The following is a 15,467-nucleotide window of genomic DNA, read 5'->3' on the forward strand; positions in this document are numbered from 1 at the left end:
CTTAATGATGTATCCAAATTGAATATTATAATATTAATGTATTTTTTATTAAAAAATTATCGTGATTCAATCTGGTACGATGTTGGGAACATATCTTTATTCGAATGACGATTGAATTTACACAAAGGTAGTAAAAATAAGAGATCACAGCACTTGCCTTATTTGAATAGATTATTAATTATCGCACATAAATGTAATAATGTTAACGTAACATAATATTTTCATAATACTTAAGCATTTATGAACTTGTACAACCATTATGAATGTGATACAACATTAGTTTGATATATACAATCTAACCTCATTAAGGTGTATTTATTGGAAGCACAAGGTTCCTATAAAATCATTAAAATATTTAGTGACAGATCGCACGTCGCCCCTGTAATAAGATATTATAATTGTTAAATGGCTCTTTATTTACTTCATGGCAAACTAAGTAAAGAACTATATAATCGTTAATGAAGATAAACTTCCTTTGATGTGGCGCTGATACATAATATAAAATTTTCTATCATATATATATATATATATATATATATATATATATATATATATATTATCGATAATTCTGTAGGAAAGACTACCTTATATGAATAAACTATTAGAATATTTACACTATATATAAAAGGGAGAAAAGAGAATAACCGTTGTTTCGTTATGATATTATCACGAGTATAACGTGGTACGTAGGAACAGGCTGTTATCTTTCACAATTAAAAGTCGCCGTCACCACGGTCCTCCATCAAAACACTTATATAAATAAGGATACAATTCATACGTATTACAATTTCAATAATATTCTTTTTTTCTTAGATTAGTACCAATAAGATATCAATTCTATCGTACACGTTAGGTGTGAAAGTGACAGATTAATTAAAACAAAAATCGGTGGTAAAAACAAATTTTTCAAGTATTCGTACTAATCTATCATGCAAAAGACATGTCCCTGCGTACCCGATTATCAATGTTGATTGATATGAAAGTAATTCTATCATCTTTATTTTATTGTCATACTACTATATCATGTACTTAATTAATTTTTATATATTTGGAAACAGTTATTGCATGTTATTATTTATCATACATACATGCAAAATTCTTTTGTCCTTCAAGAAGAATTAACGTATAATTTGTGAGGAGTATACGTAAATATGAATAGATAAATAATATAAACATATATATTTAATAATCAAACATTGATTTATATCTTTTACTAGCTAAAACCAAAAAGTGTCTTAAGTATGATAAACAATTACAATTGCTTTTTATAATCAAAAATAATAAGAATTTAAAGTAAAGTTAGGAGGTGCGTGTATATATATATAATTGCATATATGTCTGGTAAATACTTTCGTGTTCATTATGTTTTTGTAGTAACTGCATAAGGGAATGAAATATATACATATTAAATTCTCTCGATATGATATTCCAAATTAAACTTTTAAATCTTGGTCACATATGTTCTCTTACAATATCAACTGTTATATGTTTACAAATTACTTAATATTATTATAATAAGTATTTATTAGGATAAAATTTGAATATTGTAACATTAGAATAAGATTAGTAACATTACATAACATTTCTAATTTAATGCAAATAGCAAATTATGCTGTAATAATTACTAAACAAATTGTTTCTTCCAACTGATAACATTTTACTGTTTCAACTATCGTATGTTACGTATTACGAATCATTGTTTTTATTCTACAAAAGAATACTCATGTTCCCTTGCAGTCAATACATTCAATTTGTCTTATCTAATATTTTATAGAATATTTATTAATTACCTATCTACTTATTAAAATTTTGAATAAGATTATGTTAAAAAAGCTGTAATAAAAAAATCAATGATATACATACATGCAAATAATTAACTAATTGCATGTTTCATGTTGGTCATTTTTCACTGGCTATCACGTTGGCCATTTTAATCGTAGCAAATTGTTTATACAATGAATGAACTTTGCTTTGAATACAAGGAAAATTTCATTTTTTAATAATACTATAATTATATACTACTTTGTATTATATATACGTTTTAGTTATACTATTCTTATATTGATTGATATAAAAACAAATGAGTTCATATATAAAGATGTGTCTATAAAACATCATTATTAGAAAATCAAACCAAATCTGACACACACACACACACACACACACCAATAATCACACACACACACACATATATATATATGTGATTTACGCATATATACATGTACAATGATATATATACACGTGTCGATAAATCAAAATTGTGAAATAAAATTTTTTTATTAATAGCTTTGTTTTCGAGAAAATTGCCTGAATATCAATCCGATATATATACAGTTGAATTCCATTTATATGTAATCGATTATCTGAACTGATTTTATCACAATGTCCGATTTATTGATTATGTATCTGAATTCTTAATCAATCAATTAAAAGGTACGCGCTTATATGAATTAAAATTTTTGTCTGAATATTTATAAAGCAAAATTTAGTTAAACAAAAATTAACGCCGATAATATGAATGAAGAATGATGCAATTATGCAAGACATTTTATCCTTCGATTGTGTCGTATAAATTGCATTGTGCTATACATTTAATTCAATAGTCATTAAACGAATTTAGATATAACTACGATATATCTTGCTTACAAATAGAAAATAGTATCTCATAAAGATTAATTAACGGCAAAAGCCATAACATAAAACAGTAGATATTTCAAGTTAAGATAAAAAAAAAGATTGATTAAAGGAAGGACGAAGAAATCAAATTATCAATCTATGATTTTAATGCTACTTGTAAACAAGTTATGATTTGTATTATTTCTTCAACGATAATTAAGTTAGGTGTAAACGTACTTATACTTAATATTTCATTCAATTTACTCGAAAACAAAATTTCGTATAAAAAAATGTTATTTTGCAATTTCGATTCAATTTCTCAAGAAGTCAGTTCTTTCCTGGTTATATCATGATTACTGAGCCACTGTGCGCACGCACACACACACACACACAATACATATCATTACAAGAAATATATTACAATGATTTGTGCTTTGTTTAAAAAATTTGAATGTGGTTAAGGATATTTGTTAATAAGAAGTAATGTATTTAAATTTAGATATCTCAAGTTAGCGCAAAGTTATATTATAACTTCGCCTTCAGATGAAGACAACTTTTCCAAATTTTATGATGATATGATTTCGTTTGAAACCCACTGCATCTCATGCTTATAGTCGTCAAATATGGGTACGATTACAGATATAGGTATACGTACATAACGTATTGTATACGACTAGAAGCTTTGAGTAGCAAGTAGGAACTATAGGGAAATTGAACAATTTGTGCAAAGAGACTGGTAATCTTCCTTATTTACTCAAAGGTTCGAGTAGTTGTGTGGCAGATGTTCCTTATGCTTAATTAGCTAAATTATTAAGCAATTTTTTTTTATTTTATTCTTCCATTATTTTGTTATATCAGAATGTAACCAAATATATGAAACTTGAATAATCTAGTTACATAATATAATTATTCTTAAAATTTCCATAAAAAATTCCTCAAAGTGGGAGATTGCATGATTTAAAATTAAATTAAAGTTTTAATGGCTAACTCCAAAAGATGACTACCATTATTAATTTTTTGTCATCAATTAATGTACATGTGTATTTTTGGTGTTAACAATTGTATATGATTAAATACTTAAATAAATATCTATTATAAACTATATGCTTATTAAACATAACAAATAAAAATTATTTATGATAAGTTATAAAACCAGGCATTTACAGGCATATATATATATATAATTTGACACACACGCACACACACACACACAGAGTTATACGTACGTAGGTGTATGTGTTATGATGTGTGTTCATAAGTGTGTAAGTCTGTATGCATGTTTATACGTTCGTGTGGGTGGGTGGATGGATGTATGTATGTATGTATGTATCGACAATAAAAACACACATCTAACTTTTCTTATAGTATGAAGTAATATACAAAGTTAACATGTGTATGATGCACACGTAGGCGCGCGTGTATACGTTAATACACATACACGAACGTAAATGCACGCATACGTATATAATTTATTTTATCTGCAAAACTTGACCATGTTAATATTGAACTGTGAATTATATAAAATCATCAATTTATGTAGATTTTATATCGTTATTGTATCGTTTTTTCCATTATCACAGATTGTTTTAGTGGTAGGCCTACTGTTTATATCAGGTATAAAAGGCCAGCAATCGACTAGTAAATTTAATAAAATCTGCTTAAATTCTGCTTCAAGCATTGATATCGCCATCATGCTTCTAACGTTGGAAATAGTCTTGTGAGAACAAAATAAGCCACATCATCGTTACTCCAATATCTAGTATGCGCCACTACTGCATATAAATAATTTCTACCTAATCCAACCGCTCGTAAAACGTAATCCAAACGTTGCGTTAGCTCTAATGAATATAGAAAATTTAATTATATTTTTGTGTGTTAAGCAACTAGGAATATATAATTATAATCTATAATCAATACCTTGCCCTGGACGGATTGGAGGATTTGAATCAGGCGTTGGTGAAGATGAGCCTTCTTTGACATTCCAACCAGCTCTAACTAAACCCCAAAGGCTCCACCCTTTCTCTGTATTACGATTGGATACATCCACTGGACTATCTTCTCTTTCATCGGTCTCTATCGATATAAAAGAATGTATGAAAATTAGATATACCATATCGTGCTAATTCTCCTTTTACGAAGTAGTTAATTCTATTTATTAACATTTAAGCGATCAAAGGTTTTAAAAAATCAGTATCTTATATAGATATATATTATTTAAACTGACATACCAGTGGGAGATATATTTTGATCTGCATTAACTATTGACGAAGATTCTATTTGTAATTCATCGACTCCTCCTCCGTATGGTGGTATAACAACTGGCTCAACTTTACTATATCCTCTTTCCAAAAGTGGTTCCATACGATATGCTACAGGATCAGACCAATGAAATATATTATAAAACCTTTTGCATAAACCTTGAGGCATTACATCTAATCTATTGGACGGTGTACGTGTGCGCAATGCTAAAAACACTGACAAAGGAGAACCCAGACAAAACAAGTTCTCAATCTGTAAATAAGAAAATATGATAAAAAAAATGTCGCAATAAGATATCCGTTCTGCTTTCCTCGTAAGATCATTTTAAATCTACTTACAGGAAATTGTAAACCTTGCAACAAAACTTCTTGATCCGGGGATGGGGGTCTTGTGTCAGGACCCATCCAGCCTGTGACTATGTCATATACGATAACGCAACCTAACGAATGTGCCAAAATTGAAACTTTGCCTTTCCAGTCAGGATGTCTGCTAGTAAACATGAAATATAATCTATTCAATTCTTTCTGTAATCCAGCTCTTACTTCCCCGCCATATAGAGGGCTCGTATAATAAAGTATATCCATTGCTGATGTATTTAATAGATGACGGATACTTAACACGCTGTATGGCGTAATAGCTTCAACTATATCTGGAAAGATATGTAAGAAGATATATAAATAATCGTTTGAGTTATGGCTTTCTCATAACTTATATATTAATACGTTTTATGGTCCAGTAACTTTCGATCCATCTATGTGATCATTATATATTAAGTCAGAGTAGAATTCAGAATTTTATTTACCTCCATCGAGTTTCAACGACGATCTCCATTCAACTGGGAAAAACTCAACTCTGTAATTTGAATTTGGAAAAAATCGTTGTTTCAGTCGTTCTATGCATTCTCTAAATCTGTTAAAGAATAAATAATATAATTAATTGTTTGCACTGTTAGCAGTTAAGGGAATAACTTTCTTCGTATTAAAACATAGGCCAAATCTCTAATTCTTTATTTAAATTAAATCTCTAATCATAAAATTTAACAACAAAATAAAATAAAAAAGTCATACGATGTTGTATTGCGTATTATTTTTCCAGTGTCTCTCTTTTGACCGATTCCATGAACGACAAAGACTAAATGGTCTATATCTTGGGGCTTATCTTCCATTGTAGCAGGAACTTTATATCCCCTTTTTAATCGATATCCTGTGGCTACAATGTTCATTGTGTTTAAGTATGTATATATTTTTATAATTTTTCTTTATTACTATAATATTACTTTTTACTATAAAAAAAAAATACTATGCTACAGAATCCATTCAAGATTTAAGTCTGTAAGATTTATGTATCTATTATCATTTCGTAGAACACGAACAAATGTAATAATGAAAAAGTTATTACTTTTAGGCAAACCCAGTTTGGATGTAACACTGCGCATTAATTTACTTGTTGTATACTCGCTATATAATGCAACATAATCTATAGAGTGCCAGTCGACGTGAAATTCTGGAAAGCATTCTGTGTGCAATACTGAAACATTAACGCATTAATCAATATTTCAATTTATTCAATTTCGAAAAAATGTAATCAATTTAAATAATTTTCAAATTTATTTAATCTCCAAAAGAAATGAATAATTATTAATACTGATACTACATGAAAATAATCAATACCTTTGTATGAATAAGAAGAGGCATTAGTTTCAGGCATTGACCTATAATGTTCCGAAGATTGTTTCGGGAACAATTTTAGATGAACTTCCTCTATGACTTTAGAATGTTCTATTTCCAATGGTATCCAACTACCGTCGTAGTACCATGTACCTCTCATTATTTCCCATTCTTCGCCTTTAATTAAATATAGTTTTAATATATTTCTATTAGATTATAATAATATATTGTAAAATATATCGCAGCAAAATAAAGTGAAATGAATGATGTTAGAAAGATTTATAGAAAATGTAGTTCTTAAAAGCGTTTTTTAATGAAATTGTGGTAACGACAAGGAGGTAATCCAAATACGTAACGATAATTCTTATAAACGGAGATTAGCATTTACGGTATTTAAAATGCATAAAGATAATCATAAAAATTATTTCTTGATTCTAAACTTTTGTGGACTCCTCTTACACAAACCAGGATTATTAAAATTTATATTCGGTTAAATTATAATCTCATATATCAGTTTTACTAGCTTTAATCTCTTATACATTGATTCATAAAAAAAATACGAAAATATTTTGAACGTATATTATACGTCATGTAAACGGTAAAATGTTTACTTCAAAGGTATTTTTAACGTTTGGATTTATTGCGAATCAATTTCTTCCTCTTTGCCGTTTCCACACGTATAAATTTTAATATTCTTCATTGTGAACTATATTAATTTTGGATAAAAATATACGCACTATCTGAAAAGATTATTCGATAGCAATGTTAAATATAAACGACAAAATTTTTGTTAATCAAAATGAGCACCTGGCCAATATATCGAGACACATTTCATATTATCAATTTCTGTGTCGTACATTCCTCCTCTAACCACAACTTTCTCGGCAGGTGGCAATTCATTACTTTTCCCATCAGTTTTATCGATAAGGCTTTGTCTTTCTTGCCAAGCTGCTTCTATTCTTAAACTATCGTATCCACAAAACTCTACCCATCTTTTATCGACTCCACCTTTGTAGAACCAACGGATCTCTTCGGGTGTTAGCGGTTCTGCATGCGTTGGTTCATTACTTGTACTTTTTGTATCTTCTTTTGTACTTTGTGTACTTTGTTCGTTGTTTGCCTTTCCATTCCCTTCAATAAGAATAATCATAGCAAATTGTATTATCCTTTTCTTGTGTTTTTGCTTACCATTATAATTGTACGATAGTACAACTTAATACCTTCACAAATATCAATTTCCAAAGCAACTTCACTGAATGGATCTACTTCAATTGGGTTACTGGACATTCTTTAAATCGTTGGAAGCAATCGAACCCTCTATTATATTTAAAAAAATCACGATATATATATATATACACACACACATATATATATAGATAGATAGATACGCACGCACACGAACGCACGCGTCACATACACACACACGCTCACACGCTACACGCTCACCGACTATATCGCGCAGTAAGTTAGAATGCACAATGCATTTCAATAACAAATAATATTCAAGCACAATATTAATCGACGATATGTACTTACGATTTATCACAAGTATTACTACACTATATAACACTGTATTCTCAGTACGAAATAAAACGATATTTTGATACGAAGTTTATCATAAAATTCTATTTGTATCCGATATAATCAAAGAAAAAAAAACATACACACACACACACACACACACCGACAGGCAGCGACGTTTGAAATATTGCGTGACACTTAAAGTCTCCCGATACACGAGAATTTACCTTCCGCGGACGATAGTTATCTAAAAATATTGTAGCTCTTCTTAAACGCACAACGAGACTGATTCATTTCCCTGAAACGTCGTCTTATGTAACTACATTTGATTTCCGTACGGGTTTCCGTTCCGCAAACGCAATATGTTTAAATTCCAGAACTTGGACAGCTGATCGTCAACGGCACGAGCAACATAGTCATAGGAGATTAATGCAATGGACATATGTGTATGATGTGTCCATACATACATATAAACTTACGATGTATCGTAGCATAGTGTGCAATGCGCGTATCGCATGCTGGCGCGCGCGCTAAGTATGCAGTTTATATATATATATGTGTGACATCACGTATCGTATAATCGGTCCATATGTGCGTGCGTTATCCCTCTCAGTCACAAAGAAAATTGGAAATATTCAATTCTAAGGAATAAAAATTGAATATGTATCTTTCAAAATTTTCCAAACGTTGTACCAATTACTCTATACTTGCATTTGTAAAGGAGTAATAAAGATAATAAATAAAGCGTATTAGATCTTCCATAAAACGATCGTTTGTAACGTGGTAATTGTTTTTTCTTTTTTTTTTCCCCTTTCATACGCAATTGGGACGAGGAATAAGAACTTTATACGCGTGCGTAACGCATTAATAGTTTTATTCGGGTCATGCGAGTTTACATGAATACGCACATGTGTATATACGCAAAGAAATTTGAAAAATTTTAATGTTAGTCCGTTATATCGATTGGATGATCGTCGATGTATTAAAGTGTTAGACAAGATAAATTTGTTAATGAATTTAAACGAATCTTAACAGAGCTGATTTTTACGTCATAAATATATTATAAATTAACGTATATTGTACAGAGACGATATGTAGACGGGTTTATTTCGGCTATAGCGAATCGGACAGATGTGGGTTATCATTGTGATTTTTACGATGACACATAACTTGTAATTTCAGGTTAGCGAAATGTTGAGTAAAATCGTTCGATCTTATTGTTACGTATTAATATATAGTAACGCGAGACGATCTATTTACGAATGACGTAGTTCGATCTAACTTATTTAGAAACGAATAATGATTGCATCTCGCGTGATTTCAAAGCAACTTTTATCGTTATGTATTTTTGATAATCGACGATGAAAATCTTTATGTCTAAAAAGCTTTGTTATTTAATAAAATACATACAATGCATAAGGATATACGATATCCACAGAAATATCCGCCAGTCTCGAACGAAATTCAAGCAACTATAAGCGTTCGCTCTATTGGTAACTTCTTTCGCCATTTGTACTATAACGTATACTCGGACAAATTGATTGATATACCATGCATCGTTCTTCGATTGCATTCCACTTATTGTCTTTTTCTTTCCCTTTCGCTTTCGTTCGTTAATCATATACCAGTGGGAGTGTGTGGTTTGCTCGTCGAACAAGCCAATCGGTCTAGATATTATCTTTTCATAATTCGTAATCTTCGAAGGATCAATATGAACTATTAATTATATCGCAGTAAGATACGATATGCAGAGAATCTATACTTTGTCCGAATTCGAGCACTTTTCTCTCAATCTTTGTCCCTTTGCGAGAAAAGCAAGAGTAAGTTACCGATAGCAAGGCAAAAGTAAAGAAGAGATTTACAAAGATTGCTCGTTTTTTCTTAACAATTGCAAATGCGAGATCATTTTATTTTTTTTTTGTTTCGAAAAAACCCTTTCGTTTCCTCGATATTTCAGAATACATCGTCATTTTATCGAATAACGAATAAATACATCCGTTCATCCGCAAACACGATCAATAATTTACATACGTATATTTGAACGTTACAAAGGATCTTATAATAATGTTAATATGTAAAAATAAGAAAATAATAATTATTATCTTATTCATATATTTATTGTTACAAACAGTAGTATACAATTGTACTTAAAATTAATTTATCTTATACGTGAGAGTTTACATCTATAATAGCCATAACGTTACTCGTTATGGCCAGCAGCTCTACGTAATAAAACATATATTTTTTCCTTGATCCATTCCTTATTATACGGCGCATAAGTGTTTGTAGATTTTTGATATACCAAACACGATATGTCTGTCAGCTGATCGACAAAGTCAAATAATTGACTAATGTCGTATGTGATCGTTGGTGTATTCGGATTTCTTTTCTTTAAGTGTTCTTCGTAAATTTTACATACGCCTATGTATGAGAAATTTTAAGGGATAATAATTAGTATCTTTGATCTTATGAAATACACGACTTAAATTAAATATATAGATATACGTATACGCGTGTAGATACGTAATAATTTTTTCCTCTGGAGATTCCTTTACATCGACGTAGACAACTCGCGTATTCGTGTAGTGAAATATACGAAATGATCCATTACCTTCCATACATTCGTTGACGCTCTCGTAGTCTGAAAATGTTCTTGTTTCTGGCCGATTGCCTGGCTGTACCAATAATATCGTATGCGACTGAAATTAATACCTGATTCTTAGTGAAAACGAATATTCGAATGAAATGTACTACATATTATTTCAAATTAAATCTAACAATGTAACTATTTGTATACTTCGATCAGATGCACGAATAAGAAAAATTTGCAACCATATTTACTATTGCATTATATATAGTTTGATATAAAATATAACGGTATAAAAGGAATGTAATGCGCGCAATGATCCAGAAAAATGGTACTACTAATAATACGAATATAAACAATAGACACACACAGTTGATTTTACAAACAATCATAGCAGCAATACAATTACCATTTCTGCGTTCTACTTAAAATAATGCTTTTTCGATAAGATCAAACAGACAACGTGTGATTATAAATCGTCTTAATCAAATTATTGATACAATCACGAGAAAATCACAGGCATTCGTATAAATTATAAATCCAGAATTTTCGATACACAACTGAGATATACCATTTAGTTTTCTCCTTAGAATAAAAAGACTAAGGAGGGAACCAAAGATAGCATATCGTCAAAATTCATTGTAGTTCCATGCGACGGAAGTCATTTCGACATTCAGTATACGCGTTGAATCTTTCATCGCTAGCACTTACTCGCGTAAACATTTTTAGACTTGATTTATAATTGAATGGTCTGGAGAGCATATCCAGCATGGCTTTAAGCATGATCGTCTCGTATAGCTCGACCTCTTAATATATTAAACGATTAAAAATTAATCTCTGATTAAAACATCCTTTCAAACTTGGCGCGAACAAAACTGTCGTATCAAGATGGCGGCCATACGACACTTCCGTCTTATACCGTGATAACTAGCGTTCCCTTCTTAGTCTTTTCGTTCTAAGGTATTTTTATCTTTATCGAAAGATTAGTTTTTATCTTTGAAATATTTCATGTTGCAATACTATAATAATGCTATACTATATTATTGATAATAACATACAATTTCTAATAAATGTATTGATATACATCGTTATTATTAAATTTTGTTTATTCTTCATTCCATTGGTTCTTACCTTATATGATTTCCAATATTTGTAGCCAATCAATTTCCTTTACCCGAAGTGGCGCTTTAACGTACAATTGTTTTCGACTTGTTAAGAATTCGCCTAGATTGCGATAGGACGAGTGAATGTCAGTAACCTCGAAAGTGGGGAAATGAGAAACTTGCGAGAGGGCGAGTAAATCGGTTCGAAGAAAAGGTGGCGCGGTTTCCTTGAATCAAATATGAAGTCTAAACCAGAATTAACAAGCGAACCTGCTTGGGTTAAACTACAAGAATGTTTTAACAAGACGGGATCTCAAGTTAACATATATAACTTGTTTCAAGAAGATGCCAATCGTTTTCAGAACTTTAGGTATGTTCAATTACATTCTTGGCGTATGACCTTGACATGACCCTTCGAAGATCTTCAAGTATGTCCAAGTAACAAAATTATTGATATGTTATTACTTCGATGTAAAAATTACTCGATTATCTTTTCTTTCTTTTTTCTTTTTTTTTTTTTTCTTCTTTTCTTTATAAAGAATAATGGCTCGTAACTTTATGATGAGTAACTGTGAAAATAATATAATGTAAATTAATATATCATAAATTAATGTAATTATGCATTTTTGTAAAAAAACACGTAACATACTTATAATATTGTCTTTATTTGCTTTGTCTCTCTCTTAGTCTAGAAATTTCTACCCCGCAAGATGGATCTATATTACTCGATTATTCTAAGAACCGAATCACGAAGGAGATATTTGGCTTGTTACTTGATTTGGTATTATTAATGTTATAACATTACTATTATTACTTTTGTTAACGTTGTTATATACAATCAGTTACATTTACTGAACATTATTTCTTATGTCTAGAAACGGTTGATACTTTTTTACCATTTATATGTATGCTAGTAACAATATTTTTCGTATTTTATTTAGGCCCGTGCAAGGCAAATTGAAGAGGCAAGAAATGCAATGTTTTCAGCTGAAAAAATAAATTTTACAGAGAACAGAGCTGTCTTACATACAGCTTTACGTAATAGAAGCAATACTCCAGTTTTACTTGACGGTAAAGATGTTATGCCAGAAGTGAATGCAGTTCTAAATCACATGAAACAATTCACTAATGAGGCAAGATGATGGGTCATCTCTTTTCTTTTTCTTTTTCTTGTTTTTCTTTGGCTACTATACATGATACAATATTGTCTTAGATCTGATATATTAGAAAATATATTTTTCATTGTTTATATTTAGATAATATCGAAAAAATGGAAAGGTTTTACAGGCAAGGCGATTGAAGACGTTGTAAATATTGGAATTGGTGGTTCTGACTTGGTAATATAAAATAATTGATTAAATAAGAGCAATGTTTATTAAAATACAAATATTTACAAATAGGGTCCCCTGATGGTAACAGAGGCTTTAAAGGCCTATCATGTTGGGCCACGACTACACTTTGTCAGTAATATAGATGGAACTCATATCGCTGAAACGCTTAAAAAATTAAATCCGGAAACTACTCTATTCATAATAGCATCTAAAACGTTTACTACTCAGGAAACAATCACTAATGCAACTTCTGCAAAATTGTGGTTATTAGAATCATTAAAAAATGTGAGTAATATGTGTTGATTACATCAAAAGAGTAATATATAAATAGATGCTCCGTTTATTGTATACTATATATATCGTTTAGGAAGCAGCTGTCGCCTTCCATTTTGTTGCCCTTTCCACTAATACACAAAAAGTGAAAGAATTTGGTATCGATGAAAAGAATATGTTTGGATTTTGGGACTGGGTTGGTGGACGATATTCGTTATGGTCTGCCATTGGTTTGTCCATTTGCTTGTCCATTGGTTTCGAAAACTTTGAGAAACTTCTCAGTGGAGCACATTTTATGGATCAACATTTTTGTAAAGCTCCGCTAGAGAAAAATGTATGGAAAGTTATTCGTAGACTTCATTGAGATATTAAAATATTATTTACAAACATGTGTGTGTGTGTGTGCGCGCGCGCACACACACACACACACACATATATATATACATATATATTTAATAATACACAGGCACCTGTTATTCTTGCGCTTCTTGGTATATGGTATCATAATTTTTATAAAGCTGAGACGCACGCATTATTACCATACGATCAGTATTTGCACAGATTTGCTGCATATTTTCAACAAGGTGACATGGAGAGTAACGGAAAATTTGTTACTCGATCTGGCAAGAAAGTTAATTATTCTACTGGTAATTATCTCATAACGTAAAATATATATTTTATTGGCCGAATCTTAACAAATATATTTTAATATCTTATTGCTTAAGGTCCAATTGTATGGGGAGAACCAGGAACAAACGGACAACATGCATTTTATCAGCTTCTTCATCAGGGTACAAGACTTGTACCTGCAGATTTTATAATTCCCGTACTATCCCACAATAAGGTTCGAAAGCTTAATGCTCGATATAATCTATTTTATGAGAATGAAATTTTTGATGTAATATATTTTATTAAAATGAAATAATAAATATTTATTATAGGTTCAAGGTACATTACATCATGAAATTTTACTTGCTAATTTCTTTGCACAAACAGAAGCATTAATGAAAGGCAAAAATCAGGATGAAGCTAAAAATGAGCTAGAGAAATCTGGCTTAAGCGCTGAACAAGTGAATTCTTTGTTACCTCATAAAATATTTGAAGGTAACAGACCGACTAATAGTATCATGGTAAAAAAAGTTACACCTTTTATTCTTGGTGCTTTAATCGGTTAGTATGTCATTCTTCGAGATCTTACGTAAAGACAGCGTAGACTTTTTTACAATGACAATTTCTTTTAATACTTTTTAGCAATGTACGAACACAAAATCTTCGTACAAGGTATTATTTGGGACATTAACTCGTATGATCAGTGGGGGTAAGTACTAAATAGGTATTGAAGATTTGAAACTAAACAATTATTTTAATACTAATATAAACAATTTCTTTTTAAATATTCAATGTTGCTTTTTATAGCGTTGAATTAGGCAAACAGTTGGCAAAAGCTATTGAACCTGAGCTTCGTAATACCGATAAAATTACAACTCATGACTCATCTACAAATGGTCTTATTGCATTTGCAAAAGCAAATTTGACTATTTGACAGTGCCGTTGCAATTGTTAAATAGTTGTTTGGATACAGGGGATACGTTCTAGTTATATTTTTTATTTAAGGCGTTGATGTAGTTAAAAAATGATTTGTTAAGATTTCGTAGTACGACTTCCTCCATTATAAATACGAAATGTTATGGGAAGATATTATAGACTAATCTATTACATATTGTTTGAATTCTTTTTTATAAGTGTTAACGTTATTACTTGTAGATAATTGTGGATATGTATGCATACATAATTTGTTTGAGCTACGTAACTAAATGATTTGACTAATTGATGTTGACGTAGAAAAAAAAATTGAACACATGTTCCACGTTTGGTGCGCTCGCGTACAATTGTTTTACGTTCTCTAAATTGATTGATATCGCTTGATATAAAAAGAATGTTACGAATACAATGATTTTTGTATATACTTAATAAATTGCGTAAATTTTATTTAATCTTATTTTATTTTTATTAGGATCCCTCTATCATGGTCGAATGTTTATTATTAAATGCAAACATTTATTTAAATGAAGTATGATTGCAAACGATGTAAAGTACGTCGGTGAAACCA

General features: G+C 30.3%; 3 protein-coding genes across 6 annotated transcripts; 1 reads left to right on the forward strand and 2 right to left on the reverse strand.

The window, feature by feature from the left end:
* Nucleotides 1-18: 18 nt before the first annotated feature.
* LOC122637115 (phospholipase DDHD1-like) lies at nt 19-9,610 on the reverse strand. 4 transcript variants are annotated; one of them, XM_043829045.1, is made up of 11 exons: nt 9,474-9,610; nt 7,763-7,859; nt 7,350-7,673; nt 6,546-6,719; nt 6,274-6,402; nt 5,943-6,084; nt 5,678-5,784; nt 5,214-5,524; nt 4,845-5,127; nt 4,534-4,689; nt 19-4,454 (listed from the first exon to the last, which is right to left on the reverse strand). In XM_043829045.1, the coding sequence occupies exons 2-11, from the start codon at nt 7,827-7,829 to the stop codon at nt 4,306-4,308; spliced, it is 1,842 nt and encodes a 613-aa protein (XP_043684980.1). In that variant the 5' UTR covers nt 7,830-7,859; nt 9,474-9,610; the 3' UTR covers nt 19-4,305. The 4 variants fall into 4 exon arrangements, with proteins under 4 accessions (XP_043684980.1, XP_043684979.1, XP_043684978.1 ...); XM_043829044.1 differs by lacking the exon at nt 9,474-9,610 and adding an exon at nt 8,291-8,553; XM_043829043.1 differs by lacking the exon at nt 9,474-9,610 and adding an exon at nt 8,079-8,553.
* Nucleotides 9,611-10,158: 548 nt separating this feature from the next.
* On the reverse strand, nt 10,159-11,277 carry LOC122637126 (enhancer of rudimentary homolog). Its single transcript, XM_043829063.1, has 3 exons — nt 11,060-11,277; nt 10,675-10,762; nt 10,159-10,484 (listed from the first exon to the last, which is right to left on the reverse strand). The coding sequence occupies exons 1-3, from the start codon at nt 11,060-11,062 to the stop codon at nt 10,264-10,266; spliced, it is 312 nt and encodes a 103-aa protein (XP_043684998.1). The 5' UTR covers nt 11,063-11,277; the 3' UTR covers nt 10,159-10,263.
* A 631-nt stretch (nt 11,278-11,908) lies between these two features.
* On the forward strand, nt 11,909-15,346 carry LOC122637117 (glucose-6-phosphate isomerase). Its single transcript, XM_043829048.1, has 11 exons — nt 11,909-12,123; nt 12,441-12,534; nt 12,695-12,886; nt 13,010-13,090; nt 13,154-13,369; nt 13,452-13,691; nt 13,824-14,004; nt 14,083-14,201; nt 14,299-14,527; nt 14,609-14,675; nt 14,774-15,346. Exons 1-11 carry the CDS (start codon nt 11,993-11,995, stop codon nt 14,898-14,900), a joined length of 1,677 nt encoding a protein of 558 aa, XP_043684983.1. The 5' UTR covers nt 11,909-11,992; the 3' UTR covers nt 14,901-15,346.
* Nucleotides 15,347-15,467: the final 121 nt, after the last annotated feature.

This window comes from Vespula pensylvanica, chromosome 24 (assembly GCF_014466175.1).
Source record: "Vespula pensylvanica isolate Volc-1 chromosome 24, ASM1446617v1, whole genome shotgun sequence".
NCBI classification, from domain to species: domain Eukaryota; kingdom Metazoa; phylum Arthropoda; class Insecta; order Hymenoptera; family Vespidae; genus Vespula; species Vespula pensylvanica.